This window comes from Rissa tridactyla, chromosome 6 (genome assembly GCF_028500815.1).
Source record: "Rissa tridactyla isolate bRisTri1 chromosome 6, bRisTri1.patW.cur.20221130, whole genome shotgun sequence".
Taxonomy (NCBI): domain Eukaryota; kingdom Metazoa; phylum Chordata; class Aves; order Charadriiformes; family Laridae; genus Rissa; species Rissa tridactyla.
Genome location: NC_071471.1, coordinates 24,907,801 through 24,932,296, shown reverse-complemented (window position 1 = coordinate 24,932,296; position 24,496 = coordinate 24,907,801). Strand labels below are relative to the sequence as shown.

Genomic DNA, 24,496 nt, shown 5'->3' with positions numbered 1-24,496 from the left:
GGGGTGGAAACACTGCAGTGTTACTCAGCCAGTGTCCCTACTGGAGTTCTCTCTTCTTTCCATAGTGATACCGTATAAGCCCCCGTCTCAAGGGAATGTGTAACAGTGCAGTGCCAAGATGCTCTGCTGAGATATTTGTGCCTTCATGCTTCCTTTTCTGCAGGGCTTTCTGCCTCTAAAAACGCATCTGAGTTAGTTTCCCCTCTTCCTCTCACTACTTTGATCTGCGCAATCATTACAGTCTACCTATTCTTAATTTCCTCTTGCTAGCCCATTTTGAAAGCCTCATGCATGATTTCCAGTTGATAAAATTGCCACTGGGCTGCCCTTTCTCTTCCTTTAGCATTGATCGTCATCACTCGTGAACAGATGCTGGGGAGGCAGATGATCTTTTCAAATGTAGCAAGGAAGACTCAAGGAGAGTGCCTGGAGGCAGATTCAACCACTTAGAAGCATGTAGTCACACGCGGTGGTGTTGGCTTTCTTCGGGTAGGGAGGGGAGTGAGAGCTGAACATCAAAGTGCAATGGAAGCGTAAAATCCTTAGTGCCGTGATTCCTCCTTTCATCTGTGCTTTTTCTCCTGGCAAGGTGTTGCAGACAGTTCTGCTTTCTATGCCACCGAACAGATTTCAAGCTTCAGTGAGTGTAAATGCAGCTCCTGGGTCTGTTTTTTATCCTATAGAAGTTCTAACGCTCACTGAAATTAATTTGAGATTGAAAATATTTTCAATCAGCAAAAGCAGGTACAAACAGTCATTCTAGGACGAACAAGGCTCACTTATTCTTCAGGCTTAAGCTGCAACACGACAGGGAAGAGCAGGAAAACTGGGAATAAATCCATCCTAGGGGACTCCTTAGGTCGGGTCAAAGTCACGTCCTGCATGGTAGCAATAGATTGGCTTGTGGGCCAGAAGCTTTGGTGCAGAACCCTGCCTGTCCTTTTGATGCTGTGTCACGTCCCAGCTGCAGTCAGCTGAAGTATTTGAAAAAGATGTGGCAAACAAAATGTACCAAATTTATACTCGGAGCTCCCTTTCTGGGTTTGTGCTGGGGGCTGGGAACAAACCAAACTCTCATAAAATCTTGCGAAGTAAAAGGCTACTAGAAGATAACGATACCCACTCTTTTAGTTATGTACCTCAGAAAACAAGTTGCTTCAAAAAAGGTTTTAACTGGGTAAAATGACTGACTGGTGCTTGGGTAGGCCTTGGACAGCAGAGGGTGGCAAAGCGCAGTTCTCAAACGCCTGGGGATGCTGGTGGGCGCTGGTGACCCGCCCCCCCCGCAGCTCGGGCTCCCTGCGCCTGAACCGGTGTTTAACATTCATTTCCAGTCCGGAGGCTTCCTCATCTATCATGTGGGATCAAGATTTATTCCCTGATCTCCTGTTGCTAGTGCTATTGCTTAACTGCAGACAGCTCTGCTGTGCTTCTCTGTCTTGTCTTTCATATTCTGTTTGCTTTTTACCGTACGTTCAGTTACTAGAAAAAAAACATTGTCATTGTTATTTCCTTGTACAGCCCAAATGTCTGTTGACTTCAGTAGGTCTTTGACGAATGTGGGTAATTCTGTAACACCTCTAACCCTTTCAATGCTCCAAAACACAGACCCATGATTATTGTACAGGAGAAATTGCTATGAAAAAAGAAGGCTATGTGTGTGCATGTGTATAAAAAACTGAAATGTAATATAAAAAGTATAACATACAAGTTAACATAGCAAGAATTCCAAACTGAAGGAAGTAGAGATCTTAAGGCCTTTTTTTTTAGTTTTGTCAAGAAATTCCAGAAATACTTACTAATTTAATTGCTTGAAACTGTACCAACAGGCAGCCTAAACCAATTAATGTTTACTTATTTCTGAAGCACTTCTTACTTTTGTGAGTAATCTCAAAACTTTTCCCATCTGTGGAGGCCCGGCCTGATTTAAGAAAGAATTCTCTAATGTGATATGAGCAGTATCTCATGAACTCTGGTTCAACCTATGATATAAGCTGCTAATGGCAAGCATTTTGAGTAATCGATTGTCCATATAAGATTAAAGTAAAAAGAAAAAAAAAGATTTCCGCAGTTTACAGCTTACAGTAAAGTCTAAATAGATACTCTGTAAAACTATGTTTCTGTGTAAAACAAATTTGGCTACCACTGCTGAACGATATCAAAACCAAAAGTTACCATAGTTCGTAGTAGGCTATGCTCAGTGATGTAACATCAGTTAACTTTTATCAGTGTCCTCCCAGGAAGGGAATGTTCTTCAGTCTTGCTCGTTTAGGAATATAATCTTTCTCTGATCTTTGAAGTGATGAAACGAAGGAGTAGATCACGGAGGCACAGAAATTAGAGCAAGAAAAGAGCTATTAAACCATATAGCTCATTATTCCATCCCTAAAAGGCTACTCTGCAGTGCATTCTTGGGTACTTTGTCCAGTATATATAAAAACCTGGGAGCATGGAAATAATGAAGGAGCAATTCTAGTGTGCAGAAATGTCAGTCCTTTTCTCTCTGCTTTGATCCAGCTATAGGATGAAGCAAAGCAGTAATTGCTGCCATTATAGAGAACAAATCTATTTGCATTTCTACAGTGCTTCAGCTCGAGCTGTGAATGTCTAATCAGTCCTATTGCTGGAAAAATATTTTCCAGCCTCTTGTCAAATCTATGTCTGATTGCAGCACATTACTGCATAGCCGCTTAACTCCACCCATGTCCTGGCCTCAGTAGAGGGCTCTGGTGAGAATTGTTGAAGCCAATGCTGGCGTGTAGGAAACATAATATAGCAGTGTCAGTGGTTCAGTAAATATTCCTTTCACCTCTAATAGAATACTGCCCAGAATAACATGCAAGGGTACCTGTACTTCTAGAAGAACTGTAAAATTGTGAATAATGCATGTATAAAGGTCCCATTGCACACTTTTGCAGGAATAGTGACATTTGGCCCAATCTCCTTACGAGCTTTAGCTATAATAATTACATTTCATTCTCACACAGGCTTCCTGTGCAGTTTTGATTGTAGGCTGTATTTCTTGTTCCCTGTTCCACAGGCTTTATCAGAGTGAGAGGCACTATTGAGCGACTGCTACATTCTGATGCAAACATAACTGCACAATGTGACACATATTTATAAATGCACCCTGAATCTGAGTAAGTTGCACCTGCTTTTCTAACAATCAGTAGTAGCGTTCTGTCTTCACAAACCTAGAAATTTAAGGTCAGTTTACGCTTAGTACACAGTTCTCAGGTCTGATACAGCGTCTTCCATTACCCAAGCACAGAAGCGTTGTAACCTGACCAGGTTAAAGATCCCTATAGGAAAATGAAGTGGCTGGAACAGCGCAGAACTGGCACACTGTCACACTGCTCGTGTGAGCAATGGACATGCTAGAGGTGGGGACAGATTATTCATTACTCCTAAGTTCCAGCTCTGCTCGCTCCTTGATAGCCGTTCTTCAGCCGAAGGAGCCCTAATATACCACGTAAAGGGAAAATCAGTCATTCCATCAGCTGTCATAGACTTGGTGAAAAAAAACCCAAAAGTGTAACTTGCAATGAAATAATCAGCCTTTTCTCACAGGGGGAGTTTGCTTTCCTCCTTTTTATTATCAGTTCATTTATGTTAGTAAATAGTGTGTGTCTTATAAAGCATTATATCACATGGATTTGGTTTACTGATAGGCAAATGTTTATATGATTCATCTGACAGAATTGTTCATGGCTAGAAAAGGGAACTCTTTCTCCAAGCTCTTTAAATACTCAAAGATCAATAAAATATACAAGACGTGTTCAGAGCAGTGCCAGGGCCTGGCAGTCATGCCCAGTGAATAGCGATGGAAGTCCAAAGCTATTCATGCAGTTACTCTGCATTTACACCCTATTGACAGGAATCAGTGTCTAGGAGTGACATTTCATCTGAGCAAGTGAAGAAAAAGAGCCACAACAGTTTTTTAGTGTTATTTTCAGCCAGCCAAATCCCATATCCTTGCCTTATTCATGTTTGTATTTAATTTGACGTAATTCACATGAGTTAGGCAAAAGTTACTTGTCCCCTGTTTTTTTACATACACATTTGAGAATTATATCCCCTGTAATCCACTGTTACTATGTTAAAGCTGTTCCAAAGTCAAAATCTGTTATATAAATCTCTCAATCTTTTCTCATCAAAAACATTTATTCTTCATATATTTACAAAGTAAATTTTCCATGTGAAAGCAGCCAATACCTTACAACTGCATTTCCAGTTAATCAATTTAATTATCATTCATTTGCCTCACCCAGGAAACATTTAAGGCAATTTTCCACTTAATCATTTCAACTAAAAGCTACAGCAGTAGCTTTAGATTTTAAAGATTGTCAAACCTTGTCCTGTAGAATGGGAAATTTTATTTGTTAAACTAGACACACAACCATTATGAAGACCCTGCAATGGGAATAGCATGTCCTGTAACTAGGCAAGTGCAAGCCTTGGAGCTTAGAAAAGTGCCCTTCATGAGACGCATCAAGTCAATCTGTCCTAAAGATGTTGCTTCCACTGTTCAGAACGTTCAAACTGTTCAGAAATGCTGTAGTAAAACTCACTTTTATACATCAGACTTGTGCCTGTGTAAGTCTTCTTAATTGGATCCTAGTGCTAGTAAAATAAAATACAGTTCTTTAGAAAGTTGTTCTGCCTGGAGGGGAAAGGAAATGAAAAACTGGAGAGGGAATGAAGTAGATCTTGACACATCTGTAGATTTATGCTAGAGGTTCAGTCATATATCCTACAGGATCCTATAGGTTTGTATCCTACAAACCAGAAGGAATAAGTAATAACTTCCACCTAATGCCTCTACTAGCAATAACTGACCAAATTTCCTGGCAATTCCTAACCTTAAGCAGGACCTGTCCTGGGTACAGGATATAGAGTATAGGTATAGCATGCGTATAGGGTAGAGCCACAGAATGCACTGCTGTGTGGTTGGGGTTCGTGCAATATGAACTCCGTTAACAGAAGAAAAAAATTTTACATAGGGCTTTTTACAGGGTTAAAGCCTGTGAGGCAGAAGTTTATGGATCGCTCTGGTATGGTCCAGATCTGACAAAAACCAGCATGCACTCTGAATATCTAGTACATTCTTGGTAGCGTGGACAGGAGGTTTTCATTTGCATTGTCATTCACCTGTTTGCCACAAGTTAGGTAACGGTGTTTGGAAGCTCATGTCCTGCTGATTCATGCTGAATCATACTAGGACAAATACTTTCACCCTGAGAAGTTATTTACTGTCCTAGAAGGTTCCTAAAGTTTATCATAGTAGTTTCTTGTCACATTAGACCTATCTGTATGCCTGTCATTCAGTTAATTATCTTTTTTCCCAAGAAAAAAAATTGCGTTTTCCACTTGACCAATGAACATCATTGCACATTAATACTCTTGTATCCCTAGAAAGAGCATCTAGCCTGGACACAAGAAGTCTTGTCACTCTCCTCCATCCTTGTTTGCTGTAGCAAGGATGCTGTTTAAAAAATAAAACCAAACTTAAAATATTTCTTAAAGGTTAGACGAGTTTCTTTTCCTGTCTACACACTTACAGAGATTCTGAGACTTTCAGAGGTCTAAATTTTGGATTTCAAATACTAAGGAAGAAAATCTGGCACAAGACTGAACCATGACCCAAGAGATAACCACACCCTTACTTAGAAACGTGAAACTTAGGGTTGATATTCTTAAGTGCCCGGTATTCCTATGGGAGATTGAACCAAGCCCAGGTAGATATCTGAAAGCTTAACAAGGTCCCTGTCTATCCTAAAAATATTCAACTGTTCAATCAAAAAATATATTTTACATTTCAAAACTGCACTATAAGTTAAATGTCCATCTAGGGTACCTGACAATCTCTACTTATGGTGCGGGTATGAATTCCTCTTTTCTTTGTTCTTGTGCACTTGTATCACAATTTGGCTGAGTTAATCCAATAAAAATGCTAAAATGGTTTCAAACAAATTTCTCTATAGTTCATTTAATGTCCTATTTTACAGCAGGTTATTCTCTAATCTAATTTACATTATTCTGAAATCACAAACTGATCCTAATTATCTTTTAATGGTAATACAAGCTCATTTAATGGGAAAATCAGGTGCTCCTGTGAAAACTGACTGTAACGGTTTCTTGCAAACATAAGATCATGGGTTTTATGTATTTTGATGGCAAATTCTAAATGAAAATATTGTAATATTTTATATGTAAAATTCCATATTTACACTATTTTTTAAAAGGGGGGCAAAAATATTGCTGTTTCAGAATCTTTGGGGGGGTTTTCGTTCTGAAATTTAGAGAATAGCTGAATTATTTGTGAATTAGTTCAGAGTGAATAATAACCAGAAGCATGAGTCTGTCTTCCACATAGATTGGTCACACATTAGTATTTAGCAATGTTTCTGTACTTGGAGAAGGAGTTCAAAACATTATTGCTGCTAACTTTCTTAACTCAAAATACTTTTCTTCTGAATTTCTGCTGAATCAGACTTTTTTTTTTCTTTTTAATCATTTAAGTCCTCAAGGTTTGAAGACTTTCCCTAGACAGGTCTTTTATACTAATGTTCTCAACTGTCCTGAAACCTATTTCTGAAAGTAGGATTCTGCCGTTACATGGAGTTCTGAAGAAAACTCAAATAAAAGTTTTTTTTGACAGTGGGAATGTTCTTGAGGTTGAAAAGAAAAGACAAAATGATCCTCATATATCCCTCTGTCAATATAATAATGAGGTGATACTGAATGATATTAAAGGTTAGCACATTTGAAGCTGATCAAAGGTGAAGAAAACTGATACAAACTTTTGTTCTTGGTCTGTAGCTAATCCGTGATACTTAATGCTATCAGATGTTGTTAAAGCCATGGATTTAGCAGAGTCTTTAATAAAGTCAGACATTTATATTGATAATGAGATGGGATTAGGGGTCTTCACGTTTCAGAATACAAAGCACTCACTCAGCTGAGAACCAGAAACTTCACTTATAGATGGCAATTTTATAATTGGTTGCAACAGGTTTTCTTGAACTTACAAAAATTCTTGAATGTTTTGACCACGCTAAATTCTTCAGGATATTAACATCTTATATGTAAAGAAAGAACCTTGCATGTATAATTGCTATAATAATGTTAATCTTTGAAGTAACTCATTGGTGAACTGAATTCATTGCTGACTGAATAAATTAGCTAATTAATTAGTGAATCTGATTTACCTGACTCCTTGACTGACTTGTTATTTTAGTGCAGTATGTGACAACAGTTGTGTAATCTGAGAACTCAGAATAATTGTTATTTAATTACAATGTTTTCAACTCCTGTAGGTAATACACTGTCACTATCTAATTTTCCCTCTGTAAACTAGGTGTTTTCACAGTTCTCTTTTCATAGGGAAGTCTCTCAGTGTCACTAATATTTTTCTTAGAATTCCATCACCTTCTGTACAACGGTGATTTAGGCATTTCTTAAATAAACTGCCGTTATTGTATCTGGAAAATCTTATATTTATGTCTGATTTTTGTAGATTTTATTTTTACTCTCATGAGGGTATCCGTCTCAAAATCTGCATGTAAGATTCACAATTATTCAATATCTATCGGAGGTTCTCTCAATTAATAATACTGAGTCAAGTAAATCTTGATGTAATATTTAAATCTTTGTAGTGCAATAAAATATTCACTGGCTCTATGATTTGGACACAGTACAGTTGACAGAGTTTCATGGCTCATTCGCTCAAGTAATTATGTGATTTTAGTCATCACTCAAAGATCAAGTGCAGCTTTTTCATTGCAAAGAGATTCAGGTTTTTATGTATATAATGCATAATGTCTCTGATTTAAATGGAGCTCAGGAACACAGGGATCTTAAAGCTGTGTTATACTCATTAGAGGAATATTAAAAACACATTAAATAATATTGTGCAGTTGTGAGCTGTGGTGAATTGGTTTGTATGTCTTTGATGCAAAATGTTGTAAAACTATCGCACAGTAAGGGCTATTTGAAAGTCAGTCTGAAAAAAGAGGTGGTTTTTTTTTAAAAAAACGACAACCTGAAATACCATTTCTTGACAGTTTCTGGCTGTTTGGTGACCTCAACTAACTTTTCAGCTCATGTAGGTCCAGACCTTACTCTCTTTTTTTCACCCCTCACTTACTTTTGCTACCTTGTTAGCGTTACTTAGCAAAACCTAGGATTGCATCCTGAAATTTTGAACCTGGGCAAAATGTTTTTTCCATTTTAAAGGAAAGCATCTCTATATCCCAATAGATATTTGCCATGGTCAAATGTACTACAGAAGACTAACCAAAATGAAATTCATACTGACATGTAGCAATTCTTTACCTTCTTGAGCACAACTCCGTAGGAGGTTGTTTTTAAGTAAGCGAAGGCTCACGCAGTCAGGCTTTCCAACCACTCTGGCATTCCTCATAGTCTCATTCAAGCCAGTCCTAAAGCACCAAACACAAGTAGGGTTGGTCTTTCCTAAAGTCAAAGGACTTGGCTTACTCAGGCATGACGGCCTTGCAATTGAGATACAGCAAAGGGGGCAGCTCCAGCAAACACAGTAACCCCTGAGCTTGCTTTCCGTGATACAGCAGTGACAGACTAGCACTGGCCTCTGCCAGCATCTTTCATACATGCACCTTGCTGAAGGCCATGACTGGGTATGTTTGCATGTGTTTCCATTGATTTCTCCCAGTTTCAGTGTAAGGACAGTCTCTTGCTTTGGTCCTGTACCAATAAAGGTGGATCGCAGAACCTAAGAGAAATATTTTGAAGCGTGTTTCAGTTCTCTTCACTTTTTCTGTTACCAGTGGCCCCCAAACTGACTGATACAGAAATCTGGGCTGGCCTTTTTTCATCCACATTCAGTATCTGCTTATCGTTTGAATAACTCTAAACAGCCATCACTTTCCCAAAAGTCCAATACCACAGGAATATCTAACGAGCTAAGCTATCTATAGTACCATGGTTACTGAAATGCAGCCCTTGTTACTCATACCCACATACATCATATCTCTGAAGTAAAGTGTGTTTCTTTCCTTTAGGCCTTTCCACCAAAACTTCTGATTTAAGAAGCAAAAAGAAGATAATCTGTGACGACTAAAAAAAACCTTGGTGGTAGATCTTTTCCATTGCTCATTGGGAAATGCTAAGCAAAAGCACTTCTTACATCACCTAATGTCCTACCAAGACCCCACCTGAACCATTAGTCAGATCTATAAATGCTAAAGCTATCCATATAGTTCTAATACTCAGCTGTTGAGCAGTCATCGTGCTCCAGGTAATTAGGTATGCAGTGGATTTGTAAAGACAGTTTCTTTTCCATTCTTCCAGTTATTTCTATAGCCAAAGGGGTTTTCTTCTTGTGCCATCTATACAGAATGCCTTACAGTAAATTTATTATTGGTTTAGTGTTACCTGAGACACTTTACTGAGGTTTTCTCTTGCTTTGATTAGCTAGCAAATGATTTATTGAAGAAAAGCTCATGATAATATCCTTTCTGGTGACAAAACTGATTTAAAAGATGACAAAAAGGAGATTATACTAGTACATAGAGCACTTTGAAATAACGAATCACTGTCGCCAAAACATCTGATGTGAAGCATTCTGCTGTATAGAAAAAGTTATAGGAATATATTGGTATGATAGAAATAGAAAGATCAGAATAAAGGAATTAGTATTTCATTTTCACCTCTCCTATTTATGTTTTTCAGCATACATTTTAAATTCTAACTAGTGCCTTTTTATTACTGTTGTGATATCGATAAGTCAATCACTGTTACCTCATACATAAGCAAAAATAAAATCATCTACTTTTGCTACTGTTGCCTTATTAATATTGCTATTTCTTGTGAAAAGAAAGAAATGCAATACAGATTATTTTCATCTTTTGCTTGCATGATTACAATCTGTAGCTATGTTGAACTGGCTTCAGGCTACAAGATAATCAGGTCTAGATAGAGTAAGATTCTTTAGGGAGTTAGAATATGAGATGGAAAGTTCTCTGCAGATTAGCAAAAACATTTGGCAAGAAAGATTTAAATTACAAGTCTCATTCATGCTACATAGCATAACTGCACAAACACTTTAAATCTGGAATTATGCTTTTAAACCTTTAATATAATAAAGACCCTTAGCAGTGAGATTCAGCAGTGATGTTACAATGAATAATAAAACTGAAGAAAATACAACTTCTCATAAAATCATCAGGCAGATGGGGCTGTCTGTTGAGGATATGGTATGTGTGTTGTACATCTTCACTTAGCAGTTTCTGTTACATTCTAATTATGTCCCCTACAGCTTTAAATTAGGAGTATATTCTTTTAGAACTGATAGGTTTCCCCATTAGCTTGCATGTGAGGATGAAGGTACTTATCAAAGAAACAGCATCCTATAAACTAACCTGCCAATATGTATTTAATGACATAATTCTTTCAGTTTGCTCTAATGCACAGGGGTAGGTGCTGCGATGCCACTTTATGCAAGCTGAAGATTTGGCCAGAATTTTTAGGAAACAAAACTCAGCACAAGTTTTCTCACCTGACTGCACCATTCAGGCATATTTTTACCATAAGAGATTTATAGGATTTTTTTCAACTTGTATTTGTCTCATCTCACATGTACCTAAGCTACCTTATGGAAAGGTACCCTGCTTGTCATTGTCATCTTGTCCCCCTTTGTTCACTGTTCATGCATATATAGCCCCTCTCAAGAGTTTGTTTGGACACCACGTTGCCTTGCGTTCCCAGAAATGCTATTTGGGTTTTTTTTATCAGGTGCATTTAGGTATAGTACAGCTTTTTGTTAAATGTTTAGATGTTGGGTATGCTGCTCACTGATATGTTTCTTATATAGCCTTTCTCATCCACCTATATGGCTAAAACTCTTGCCAGGCTTTCATCTTTCCTGTCTTGATGACTCCAGTATCTTTTTCCTTCACAGATCTGATCCCATTTGTGTCTATTCACAATGCTTCTGTTAAAATCGTTCTTCCAGTCCCTTGACAGCTTCTTCCTTTGCATCTCTCCTCCAGCCTTCCCATTCTGTTCTGCATCAGACATGCTCCGCTTGCCTCTACTTTAAAACTACACATTATGTCTCTTTTACTAGCAGTTTGCTGGATAGACGTTTTACTACTTAGAACTTCCTGACAAGAGCTTCCCAAAAACCCCCAAAGCAATTTCGCTATCTCTTTTTAGATCCCTTCTTAAAACCGGCCGTTGCTAAAGGAAACTCTTGCAAAAAATAGGCTTCAGTTGAGCTGCATCTAGTACTGCATCCAAACTCCTTTCCTCAACACGTGGCAATAAAAGGTTAGTAGCAGCAGTACTATGCTAGTAAAAAACCTGGACCTTTTACATATGGAGATTCTTCCCCCTTTTTTCACACCGGCAAGCTTTAATTCAGTTGAGCTTCAAAAATGTAAGGACCCGGTGCTCAGAATCATTAAAGCCTTGCAGAATTTTTGTTCTGGTTCTTCAGTGTCTGTTATTTCCTTTGATTTTTTGTCAGTCTAAAATTTATTTTGCATTATTGTACTGAGATTTTATGTGGTCTACTTGCCGATTCGTACTGGAAATTATGGTAGCTAAAGGTCAGTTTCCCAGAAGATGATTCTTACTTCAGCCAGTCAAATGTTTACATAGTATCTCCTCTACTGTGTAATGAGAACATTGTATGTAGCATTTTTTAGAGATGAGGCACTTGGTAAATGACGGACTTGCATAATCTGGAAAATTCTGAATTCGCTTGTGTTTCATTACATTACTGTTTTTTTCTTTTCCTCTTGAAGTGGCAAAATACTTGCTCTAGCCTGATGGGTACCTCCCCATACTTTCAAAAAAATTATGTTTGGTTGTAGAAAATGTCATGTCTCCTGCAGTAAAGCTAATCTGAGTTTTATTCCTCTATTGCATTGCTTTATTAATATTCCAAATCACAGAATCACATAGGTTGGAAAAGATCCAGGTCCACCTCTAAACCACATCCCTAAGGTATGGTGACTCAACCGCTTCCCTGGGCAGCCTGTTCCAACGCTTGACAACCCTTTCAGTGAAGAAATTTTTCCAAATATCTGATCTCCTTGGTGCAGCTTGACACCGTTTCCTCTTGTCCTATCGCCTGTTAATTGGGAGAAAAGACCAACCCCCACCTGCTACAGCCTCCTTTCAGGTAGCTGTAGAGAGCGATAAGGTCTCCCCTCAGCCTCCTTTTCTCCAGGCTAAACAGCCCCAGCTCCCTCAGGCGCTGCTCGTAAGACTTGTTCTCTAGACCCCTCACCAGTTTGCCCTTCTCTGGACCCGCTGTAGAACCTCGGTGTCCCTCCTGTAGTGAGGGGCCCAAAACGAAACACAGTATTCAAAGTGTGGCCCCACCAGTGCAGAATACAAAGGGATGATCACTTCCTTAGTCCATGACCAAATCAGTTATTCACAAACATTACTTGCAGTACCGAATCATCACTAAGTCCAACTGAGAAGTCCTCAGCGACTGTTTATTCCTGACCGATCTACTTGCCATTTCTTTCTGAAGTATAATGTTTCTAATCATCTAGTTGCTGCTCACACAAATAAATTGTTGAATTTGCATATTTATTCATGACAATAAGAAGTTGATACAGAGGTAGAGCAACTCCAAATCAGCTCCCTGCTCTGTATTGATTGTGTGTAGCTCCTTGAACAGTGGTATATTCCTAGATGCTAAAAAGACATGGTTTGAGACACTTCGTCACCTAGCAGAATTCACAGCTTCAAGTTACCTATACAGAGCTGGAGGGACAGAGCAGGGAAAAAAAATAAAAGTTCAAAGTGTAGGCTCAAGCTCAGACTTCCGTCACCAGGGATGAGGGTCCAAATCGCCTGATACTACATCACACTTCCACATTCATGCACTTTCTAGCTGCTTAGTTTAATGAATAATGGCTAATGATAAGCAAGATGGAGCAGCTGCTAGGCACTGGGAACCTAGAGTCTCTCTCTGGCATGTTGTTAGTATCTAGGAAAAATGAACATGAACAAGATGAAGCAGGGTTTTGAATCTAAGGCTCACATATCTTGCTCTAACTGAGTTGAATGAAAAGGGACTGTGAAGTGGAACTACCTCTTTTTCACTCAGCTTTGGGTTTTGTGAGGGCCAGGTCTCAGCATCACTCTAACAGACCTCACTGGCAAGACCTGTCATTCACTAGCTTGTGAATCCCAAAGGATCTTCAGGCAGCCAGTACATGCATTACCTAGTGCTGGACAAGCCACCCCAAAAAGACCTTTTGGGATTTAAGAGGGTGAAAATAAAGTGTAATAGGGCTCTAAGGCAGCAGCTCTGAGGATTTAGATTTTCAACATACGTGGAAGTCTCCCGTCTAAGTCCTTTCATAGATCTGTGCCTCATTCTTTTTGTTACACAGAATGCTACTTGCCACTTCATTTTGGGAAAATAAAAGAATGCTATCTCAAGCAAATAATACAGTATTCTAAATGATACACACTTCGCAGTACAAATGCAAAAGCTAGACATATACAGAAAATAGCAGTTACTTTGTAGTAATTATCAGAGAAGTATCACATTGAACACAGAGGTAAAGGTCCCATAGTTTAAGGGGCAACCACTTTCCCAAAGAACTTACAATATAGATTTAAAAACAAGATTTAAAAAAGCTTATGAAATAAAATTACTCTGCAAGTGTATTTTAAGTTAAGATTGTTTTAAATTAAGATTTTCAAAGCCACATTGGAAATTAGGGTTACATTGATTTGCAACTCGGCTTCTATTTCCTTTATACAGCCTTGAAGATCTCAGTTCTGATATTCTAAAAGAATAGAAAAGAAAATTTAGCATTCTAGGTTAGTAAAAAAGTAAAAAGTAAAGTAAAAAAGATGATTTTACAGACAGGAAAGATGGAAGTACCGTCCTACTAAACAGGTTCAGAGCTGCTAATAGTGTTAACTTGATTTGTGTCAATAGCCTACTCTGTGACAACAGTGAGCACTGGGTTGGGGATGTGCTCTAGTGGGACAGGAACATTCTGGAGGAAATGCAGAGTCACTGACACTTTGACTTATTTACAACTTTTTAACAGATATTTTAATGATTTTTTTAACATGTATATTAAATGGATTGTTGAAGATGAATAAAGCAATCAGATTTGCTAAAACTTGGTGAGTGTAAACTTGCTAAGAATAACCTAGATATATCAAATGAAGTGACAGCAGCCCTAAAAATCAATAAGACTATTATTTTTTTTAGTTCTAGTTTATAATAGCAATAGGAACATCAGTGCAGGGTATTTCCTTGGGATTAATGTCCCGCTGTCATTGGGGCATGCTTTCCTCATTGGATTTCCATCAAGAACACTTACGTTGTGTAATACTGGATTATCTTTAATATCACTATCATTGGGAGCTCAAGTATCCAGCTGAGATCCAACTTTTCAATATATAGTGGAAAAGTTACACTACATCATCAACTAGTTCTCTAAAAAGAGTTGGTATTAATGTTTCTCATAGATAAATTGCTTTCTTGTTTAAATTTGACTGTGTATTAGACTGTGTCACCTGAATAATCACTGTCACTGAAGACAATGATAAAGCCAGAGTGACTTTTTTGAATAATAAAAAATTACAAGCTGGAATACGCAGGGTTAGAGTCTGATCTCAGCTTTAACAGTCTAAAATGCAGAGTAACTCCTGTGATTTAGAAATGATATTTATCTTCGTTCTAATCTGTAAAACTGAGAACAGGATCTGATGTCACGTGCAGGATAATAAAAGCAATTGTATTTAAAATGTAAATCTAAAAAATACTAAAGACATGACATACACAGCTTGTGATATATCTAGAAAAATACAACAAGGTAAATTCCCATTTTTAAAGTGGATGCGTGAGTATATCCTATATGACCGCGAATTTATTAAATTCTTTTCCTGAGAGCAAACTCTTGGCTGGTATAAGGTGCCATAGTTCTGCTAATTTTACAAACCTCAGAGAACTTCCCCCCAGTGCAGAACTGCCCTTTGATTTCTAGTTTTCAAAATAGCCTCTACATGAACTTTTTGTGTAGTTTTGAGAGATCACAAGAAACCAAATATTGAGATGACTATAAAATTAAAATTGAAAACAAAATAAATTATTTCTGGTTTAAAGTTATTTAACATTATTTTAAAGTTAATATAGTTATTTAAAGTGAAGGAGGGTTTGCATTTTGTATGGCTTTGTCTAGTGAGAAATCACTTATAAGTTATTTACTATTTACTTTAATGTATTACCTTCATTAAAAATACACAGCTTTTAAAGAAAAGATAAACCAGTGTGTTTTAAAAGTTAATTTACAATAGGAAATTATTTCTGTGCATGTTTCCATACGTGTTAGATGGAGAAGGTACAAGTACAGGTTCATGTGGCTTATTTAGGCCAGTAGTTTCTCACATAATCCAAATGTCTGCACTTAGTTGGGTTTATGTTTGAAAAATTGGACCTTTGCCATTTTGGCATTACCAAAATGTATTAAGTACTTCATGAATTTTTTTATTATTTTTTTTTTAATAGCACAATATTCTGAGTTTGCAGTTCTCTTTTATCTCTTGGACAAGGGTTAACATCTCAGTGACCAAATCAGCACCATTGTTTAGTCCGTTCTTCAGTTTTATTTCCATTTTCAGTGCAGCCAAGAACCAAATGGTATGTGAACTAAGACCAGGTTCTGTGAGTCTTCTGCTGTACTAAACTGTATGGCAAACCTCCTCTGTCAGTGAAAGACTCCTGAATCCAATTTTGTCCAGTTCATCTGCAACTCTGTACATCCAGTAAGCAGAGACATACTGAAAATATTTAGTAATGTATAAGAAACAATGCTAAAGACCAGGATGATGTTTACACTGGGTATTTAAAGAATTATCATGACTACGTTTACCAGATAGTCAAAACTTCATTTTATTTATTATTTTAAAATATTTTAAACCGAGTCAGAAGAGTAACTCTGGTCAAAACCGCAAGCAGGTTTGGGGAATCATTTCTAAAAGGCAGGCATATGTTCACTTCCATTACTTGTGACTTTTGAGACAATCGCAAATCAGGACAGCGGCACCACAGTCAGTTTTTGAAGAACTTATTCCCTAAAGCAAACATATTTATACTGGGGATAAAAAGACTAACTTCACTGCAGGGTCTTGAATCGTTATTCTTTGGGAATGGAGAGAAAGTGAGCTCATCAATCAAGGAGACCCACAGCTGGATAAATTGTTTTAGAACAATTGGTGGCTAACTGTTTGCTAGGCAGCTTATGTAAATACATACACAAATACTTCGAACCATTGGGGAATTTTGTGGTGACCTATCTGCTTCCTTCTCAATGTAATAAGGTTACTATACTTCAGAAAATCCACAGCTTGGTAAAGTATCTGAAAACAATTCGTAATTAACTCAGGCTGATTGTTTAGTAGCACTTTATCTGTCACTCAGATCTTCTGCACTTACGTGACTTCAGAAACATCTTAGGAGTATAGCTGAGGGCAAAATGTAGCTAAGTATGTGAATGCATATAACTCTGTTTAAACAATTTTTTAAAGTCTGTAATTAGAAGAGCACAGTTGTCAATTTATACGTTGTGTTTATCGAAAAGGTACTGAACACCATGGGGTTTTTTAATAACTAGATTGGGAAAGTACAAAAATTAAATTACTACAGATTCTACCAAGTGAATTGCTTTTTTTAACATATGTTAAGATTCTTGTTAAAATGCACATCTCGGATACCATTACCTAGTTATATACACCAATTTTAACATTTCCTATGAAATAGTGAGGATTTAGCAGTGCATTTTGAAGTGTGACTTTCTTGCCTTACTGTCATTGTGAGTTGTCAAATATCTGTCTCATTTGGAGACCTTATCTGGAACTCGGAATACAGCTAACGTTTAAAAGCTGATAGAATAAAACAATTCATTTAGAAATATTAGAGCAAGCCACAGAGCTGATAATAGAACTGCCTTTGTTTAAATGTTCTACAGCATTAGACAAATTAGTCTTAATAATGTCGTCTTAAGCTTACATTACCTTTCTTTTTGAAAAATAAACAGCTAAAAGCATTGTCCTCTGCTACCAGCCAATGACAATAATTCAGAAAAATCTTTGCTTTGGAATTGTCTGTGATGTTTCAATGCAGTACTTGAACAGTTGAATAGGAGATAGAATTCTTATATGATAGCAGTTTATGTTCAGTATTCACGTGATACAGTTATTTAAAAGAAGCTGAAGAGAATAAGAATCTGCTTAATATTGTAAATTAAGCATAAGTGTTATATACTCTGTCTGCATGCCTGTCTTATCTTTCCCCTGACAGGTTGATAATGTATGGTTTTGTGAAGGCCATGCTACACATTGGCCAGTTAAAAGGATGGGAATTCCACTTCACTGACTGTTTATTTTTTGGATCGTTGATGTCTGCCACAGATCCAGGTAACCATTTAAAATAAATCACTTTTTCAAAAGTCAGAAGAGTAAATAAGACATAGCAACTGCGTGTGCCGTAGAAATGTTCAAAATCTCTGTTTTTGATTTTTTATTCCCATAGCTGTTAAATGTTTGATATTCTGACAATCATAAGTCAAATTGGCTCCCGATATCCCTAGTTTTTGTTTTAGTAACTGGTTTACCTATGTTTACCTCACAAACTATATGAATGAAGTTGCTGGGGAGATTAGAAAAATGTTGTTCTCCAGTCTTCAGGATACCAGTCTCGTCATTGCTGATGTGAAAACTGCTGTAATGCTGGAGCCTCATGGTTAATAATTTAGACATTGCATTCATGTGTGATCTAACACAGGTTAAAGATATGGGAAACATAGCTTTCAGATTTGGCCATATAAGGTTTATAAGGTATCGGTTTACAATGTGAATGCAGTTTTTCATGATAAATACAAGTCTAAAAGATAGATACAAAGACAGATACCAAAAGATAGTCTAACAATACCAGACTTGAATTTGCAGGTGAGATTTAAAGCCTACAGTTACAGTAAATACCAAATCTGGGAAACAGACTCGGGGAATTTTAGAATCACAGAATTGCAGAATCGTTTAGATTTGAAGGGGCGTCTGGAGGTCTTCTAGTCCAACCTCCTAATCAAAACAGGGCTAACCTCAAAGTTAGCCAAGTTTATAGATTTATTCAGGTTTTGTTACATTGAAAATGTCAATATCAGAGTACTCTGATATGAAAAGGAAAGTACTGCTTTTTGCAGCTGTGGGACAATAGTGAAGGAGGAAGTGAAAAAGGATTTTTTGATACGTTATGTACAAAGAGACAAAGTACAAGGACTGCAAGGGTACATTGGATTTTTGCAAAATTTTCAGTTGAGCTGTTACAGGAAGTGGGACAGAAGGCATTTGGTGATGCACATGACATGCTGCATTAGTGTTAACTACCCTTGAGAAGCCTCTCTGAGAAACTTATGAATAAATCTTTCAAATTCATGGCTATTAAAAGAAATGACAAAAAGCAACATTGTTCTACAAATTTGTTCCATTCTTTAAATGAACCCTCAATATTTAACAAAAGACATTGAGCTTGTGATTTATCATTCTGATGGTTTAAAAATATGGTGTATAACAATTTATTTCCACAAAACTGGTTGTTGCAAGATTGCTGTAAAAGCTGCATCGAATTGTTATTCTCAAATTAATCCAAGCATCCAATATGCTGCCACTTATAAAATCGTCCAAGTACATTAATAAGATTCAGCACATGATTGGAGCCTATCCTCAGAGCAAGAGAAAAACACAGAAACTGAAAGCACAACGAAAAACTAGGAAAATAAATTGCTTATGGAATAAAAGGTTGCTTACAGCTTCCAAGTACATTTCTTGATTGTGCTATGAATAGAGTTTTTCAGCTGGCTTAGTTTCTTTTCCCATTTTCCAGTCCAATACGATTTAGTTTCACAAATGAACGGGTTGACTTATGAGGAGAAGTATATAAGACAAATGCACTGATTTTGATTATAATAGTATTAAATCACTACTGATTAATCTGGAACAATCATGAGGGGAAAAAAAAGAGAGGCTCCTCTTGTGCTGGAAGGAATGAGAAGTGAAAAGGATTACTTCTCCCAGATTTTTAAATCAGCTTGAAAACTGCAGTTGAGAGAACTACTTCTAGTGTGACAAACTATCATTGATTAATAGTGTTTGTAATTACTCTTCTGCTTATGTAGAGTGTCTGTGCATATCCAAGAGGTTTTTTAATGGTCAGTCTTGCTTCCTCTGTTATCTATTCACAATATTCTAAGCTGTTTCATGTTTTCACTAATTTTATTTGTAAAGTTTAGTCCCTCAAAGACTTAGAGAACTTTGATTGAAATTTTTTCTTAATTTAACAGTAGACATTGATGAAAATATTTGTGTTGTAGGATTTGCTAACGAATTATAAACTCAAGCCATGTAAAGAGCTCATTGGAATTCCAAAATCAGTTAAAATATGGTCCCCTGGAGGACCGATACATCCTAGAGTATAAAATAATCAGTCTAATGATTTTATATGTGATATCTAGCTTTAAAAAAATAAAGAAATCTTTGGTAAAATGTTGTTAGTGTTATAGAAGCATGATAGAATAATAAATTACTGTCTTAAGATGAAATAATAAATTCCTGTCAGATTTGCTACCTGATTTTTCATTTAATTCTTCACCTTGTAGGATTATAAGCTCATTTCAAAAAAAGATTTAATTTCCCTTGGCTGTGGAAAGCAATTAAGTCTCAAAAGATGTTAAAAACTGAGCTGTTGACTTGACAGAAGTTGTTCTGATTGAGTTTCTTATTTGTAAGACTAAAGATGACTGGTAGATGTTTACATGTTAAATAAAGAATTTTACTACAAGGGCAGTAAACAAATGCACGCCAGCTAAAAGTTGCTAATATTGTTAAAAAGAAGGAAATAATCTCATACCACTCTGTAGGTTTTAGTTTTGAAGGGTATTTGAAGATCTTTAGTACAGAGATTTTTGCATGAAATTAGTTCAGAAGAATTCCTCTTACATGCTAGGGTTTCCCTTATCTAGGAAACCAGCACTTGAACTAAGTTTAAGGAATGAATTTATGACTAAATATACTTGGGACTATGTTTTGCTTTATAGACTGTTATCCCTAAACATCTGTGATACTTAGGGATGCCTCAAAAAACTCTCACATCTCTAGAAAGAAAAAGTAGAAACTTTAGGGACAAAGCAAGGTTACTTTCAAGTGAATCATTTATTTTACAGCAAATATCGCCTTCCAATAATTTGTCATTTTCAGCAGAAGAGGTTTCTCATTTCAAGACTTCAGGTCAGAAGTTTAATTTCTAAGGAATAGAATTTTAAAATTCTCAAATTCTCCCTTCATTAGTCTTCAATTTAAAATGACAGACCAGTATTTATAGTTTTCTTTATTCTGATCAATAGGTATCATTTATCGTGTAGTTGGGGAAATCATCTCTTCTTGCTATTTTATCTGCGTAAAACAGCATGGATTCCTCTGTTTTGCTGTTGAAGGGGTTTGCCTTGTGTTAATATTGTGTTTTGATTTCTAATATAACCTGACTCTGGAATTTTTTTGGTGTGATCCCTTCAAAGGGTATGGAGCAGTTCCTCCCTATGTTCTGGTACATGCATCGCTCATCAAGAGCAGCAAAGAGACTGTGGAAAAGGTGGTGGTGTGGGGAGTGGAGCCCCCAGCTCTCTCTCCCTGAGCATCAGAGACCTGCAAAACGAAACTGCCTCACATGCAAGCACGGATAAGGGTATTCTGACAACTGTCCTCTGTGGTTGAAAGCCGACACAGCAACAGGCCACAGCAATAGGCTGCGTCAGGGTACCAGTAGTTGTAATGGAATAAGGTGAATGACAGAACAAAACTGGCACATGAATGAATATATTTGACCTCTACCTTAGCAAGCAAAAAATAAGTGGAAAGTACAACTTTGGCAGTTTGTCTTAGCTGTTGTTATTAACACATTCTGTGAAATGACCTTCGAATCCAAAGACTTTTCATGTATCTTTAGCACTTCTTTTTTTTTTAACTTTTGACATTTCAAGCATAGAAAACAGACTGACCCTCACAAGGTTTGCTGAGGCATAGCTATTTCTGAGTTAGATGAACTCCCTTACCTTTGGTCATATTGATAAACACAAGGCTCTTCTCTATTTGAAGTTACTATGGTTACAGCTGAAGTGAAAATGCAAGTTGCACTGCTGTTATTATTGATAAAATTGGATATTTATCAGAAAGAGCAGTTTCTGTTTCTCATAAAATCAAAGGATTATGTATTAAGAAGCATAATTTATAAATACTGCAAAGTAATACATTTTATACACTGGTTATATAAGACTGTTTAGAAAACTATTTTTCATTAAAGTATTTTTATGCTTTCTTCTTATTCACCACTGAACTAATCTGTGAGTGGCGTGACTGATTAGTAGGGAAAGGAGACTATAATTAAAATTAGAATTGTTATTTTTAGAGAAAAATGGATAGGAAATTTAAGTGAGATTTCTCTCATCTTATTTTCTTCCCATTTGATACTGCCCTCCTAAAAGAATTTAGGCCCATGAGCTATGAAAGATATTAATAGTTCTAGTCAGAAGACCCAGATACAATAATACCAGTACTTTATATACTGGTCTCATTTATTTTCTGAGCTTCTGTATTGTTTTCAAGCATAACAGCAAAGAAGTATGGGATACAGTTAGCTTAGGGATTGTTGTAGTTTGCTGATATTTCAGTTATACATACTTTTTACAGGAATTAATAACAGGCCAAATTGTTTCTACATATGTCTAAAGATATCTTTCACAAACCAGCTGCACAGACATTTGTTCTGACTCGAGTACAACCAAAACCGTGCCAGGCTTAGCATCTAACAGATGTTACCTCAGTCCATGGAGTCAAGGAAGAAGTGAATCAGATTTCTGTTGGCAGAAGTACTGTGAAAATCTTAGCTACTTCACTATTTCATGCTTCCCATCACTGAATTTTTCAATGACATTCACAACCCGCTCTGAGTCAGGAGCTCTGATACATATTATTTCTATTTGAGTCAGTTTTCTACTGCCACAAAAGATGTTTGTTTGCTGTCCCTCAATTATCTGGCCTTCTAGCCATCTAGTTCTTTATCCGTCTCTATCTCTGTCCTCATATGCTTAGACTGAAATAAGAGATGAAGAGATACTGTGTACTTTAATTTTTATAATACATATTGTATCTAATGAATTATACAAGTCTTTGAGTAGTTGCCACACAAAAACCAAGCCCTACTTACTGTTCCTCAAAAGTGCCTTCAGAAAGCTGGAGAGGCCAGACTCACTGCAGTGTAGTATCCATGATCTTTACTTAGATAGGAAGGTTCTCAGAGACTAGATATGTTACTGTGGTATATGATAGCAAGTACTGAATTTTTTAATTAATTCCATTGAGTTTTAAAGTCATCCATCAGACAAAATATGATGTGACTACTTTGGACAATGATGACTATTCATACAGCATTATTCTATCCAGTAAGTAATTTAAATTACCTTTCTTCAATAGCAGAGTATCATGTCCCTTTTAGTATGCCCCTTCTGAACTATAACCATAGATTGTCATAATTAATGAAGGCACATGAGATCTTGAGGAAATGACTAGTCACTGGTTGGCAAAACAAGGTGAAAATGTTTTGCTGAACTCTTAAATGGGGTGGATGTGCTAAAGATTATGCAGTTCTCTTTCTTATGAAGATAATATTTAACATTTTCATTAATGAGCTGGCTAATGCAATAGAGGATGCTTCTCTAATGTATAATACTATGCTGAGAGGAGATTGCAGACACTTTGAAGGACAGGATTAGAACTCAATGCAATTCTTGCAATGATTTAAAATCAACAAGGATAAATGCTACGCTTAGAAATAATCAACTTCATAGATAGAAAATAAGAAATGAGCATTCACTTCTGAAAAGGATTTTGAGTTTACAACCTGAAAATGAGTCATCAGTACCAATACATAGCAAAAAAAGGAAAGCAGGATTTATTAAAGTGTTCTACAGCATCTTTTCACTCTGTTTCTTGACAGCAAGTGTCAACTACAGTACTTGGATCTGATTTTGGGCACTGTATTTCAAGAAAGATATGAGCTGATTAGAAGTGGTTAGAGGGCTCGAAAACATTACTGAAAGGAGGAGATTGAAAGAAGTGAGTCAGTTTAGGGAGGAGACGTCTGAAATGAGTCTTTGAATAGGCAAATGTTGCTGGAAAGAAAAGGGGAACAAACGTGACAAATTATTCGCGTCTCATTAGGCTAGGAATGGAAATTACAGACTTGAAGAGCAGGAGGGGAGATTTAGGTTTGACATTCAGGAATAACTGCATTTATAAATTGTATGAATACTGAAGAGCAGGTTAGTCTCCCTTGGGATTTGTGGAATCAGCATCACTTTAGTTCTTTAAAAACAGATCAGATAAGGATCTGTCAGCAGCAGTATGGCTGAAGCTTGCTGCGTCTTGGGCCAGACAAACATAGGGACAGAGCAGAGATCAGAATTTTTCAGTCAGGGACCAGCAATGCTGCAAAGATCCAAGAACCTCCATTGGGAATGGGAGAAACATTTGAAATGGAAGATACTTTCTGAGAACTGGGTGAACTGGGGAGCCTCTCCCAGAAGAGGCAATTGATGCATTACTATGTTGGTTGCTTTATTACTTTGCTTTCATTTGAAAAGATTTTAAGTCAGATTTTTGGGGTAGAGTTGGGAGAGAAAACAAGAAGAGAAAGCTGTTTTCTTAGGGGGCAAGAGGAAGGAGAGGAACGTGTAGGCATCTGTCTAATTGGTTTGGCTTGCTATACATACATACCAACAGTACATCGGACTTTGATTACTATTTTCTTTTCCTTCTGTCATTATCACAGGGACTATTAATGTGAGCCCAAACTAATTAGCTAATAAGCAAAAGCTGGAAATGGCAAACAGTTTTAGAAAACAAGTCTGTTGTTATGCCAATGACATCAAAGAATGGGAGACTAAATTGGGTCCACATTTAGCACATTAAGGCAGAGTTGCTAATCAAGGAAAAAGCGAATATAGATATTGGTGAACCAAGGAAATATCTTTTACCAATAAAACTTCTTCCTACACCTTTGAGCTGTTCTGGGGAAAGAACTCTTCCTAGTTTAAATTCTACCTGTACCGGGAGTACATGAGCGAGGTTACCAGGATGGTTAAATATAACTAGCTGATTTAAATATAGCTATATCAGCAAATGTTCAGCTACACACATCTCCTAAATTGTCTTCTGTAGAAGAAAATTCTTCAAAGATAACACATCAACAGAGATCACTTTGACATAAAATCTCACAGGAGAACTGTGAATCTATTTTGGGTTTATAAACTGATTTTTAGATTACACAGATATTTAAGTGCCATTTAGAAAATCTTACCAGCAGTGATTTCAAAGTTCCAAGAAGTGTTATTAAGACAAAGCATAATCACCTGTTCATATT

General features: G+C 36.8%; 1 protein-coding gene across 4 annotated transcripts in view; it reads left to right on the top strand.

Moving 5' to 3' along the window:
- The window catches only part of SLC9A9 (solute carrier family 9 member A9), a 208,555-nt gene that overhangs the window by 31,622 nt on the left and 152,437 nt on the right, over window positions 1-24,496 (top strand). For all 4 annotated transcript variants that reach the window (XM_054206426.1, XM_054206424.1, XM_054206425.1 and 1 more), the window contains exon 5: window positions 17,333-17,448. In XM_054206426.1, coding sequence (XP_054062401.1) covers window positions 17,333-17,448 — 116 coding nt within the window. The remainder of the gene's footprint in view (window positions 1-17,332; window positions 17,449-24,496) is intronic.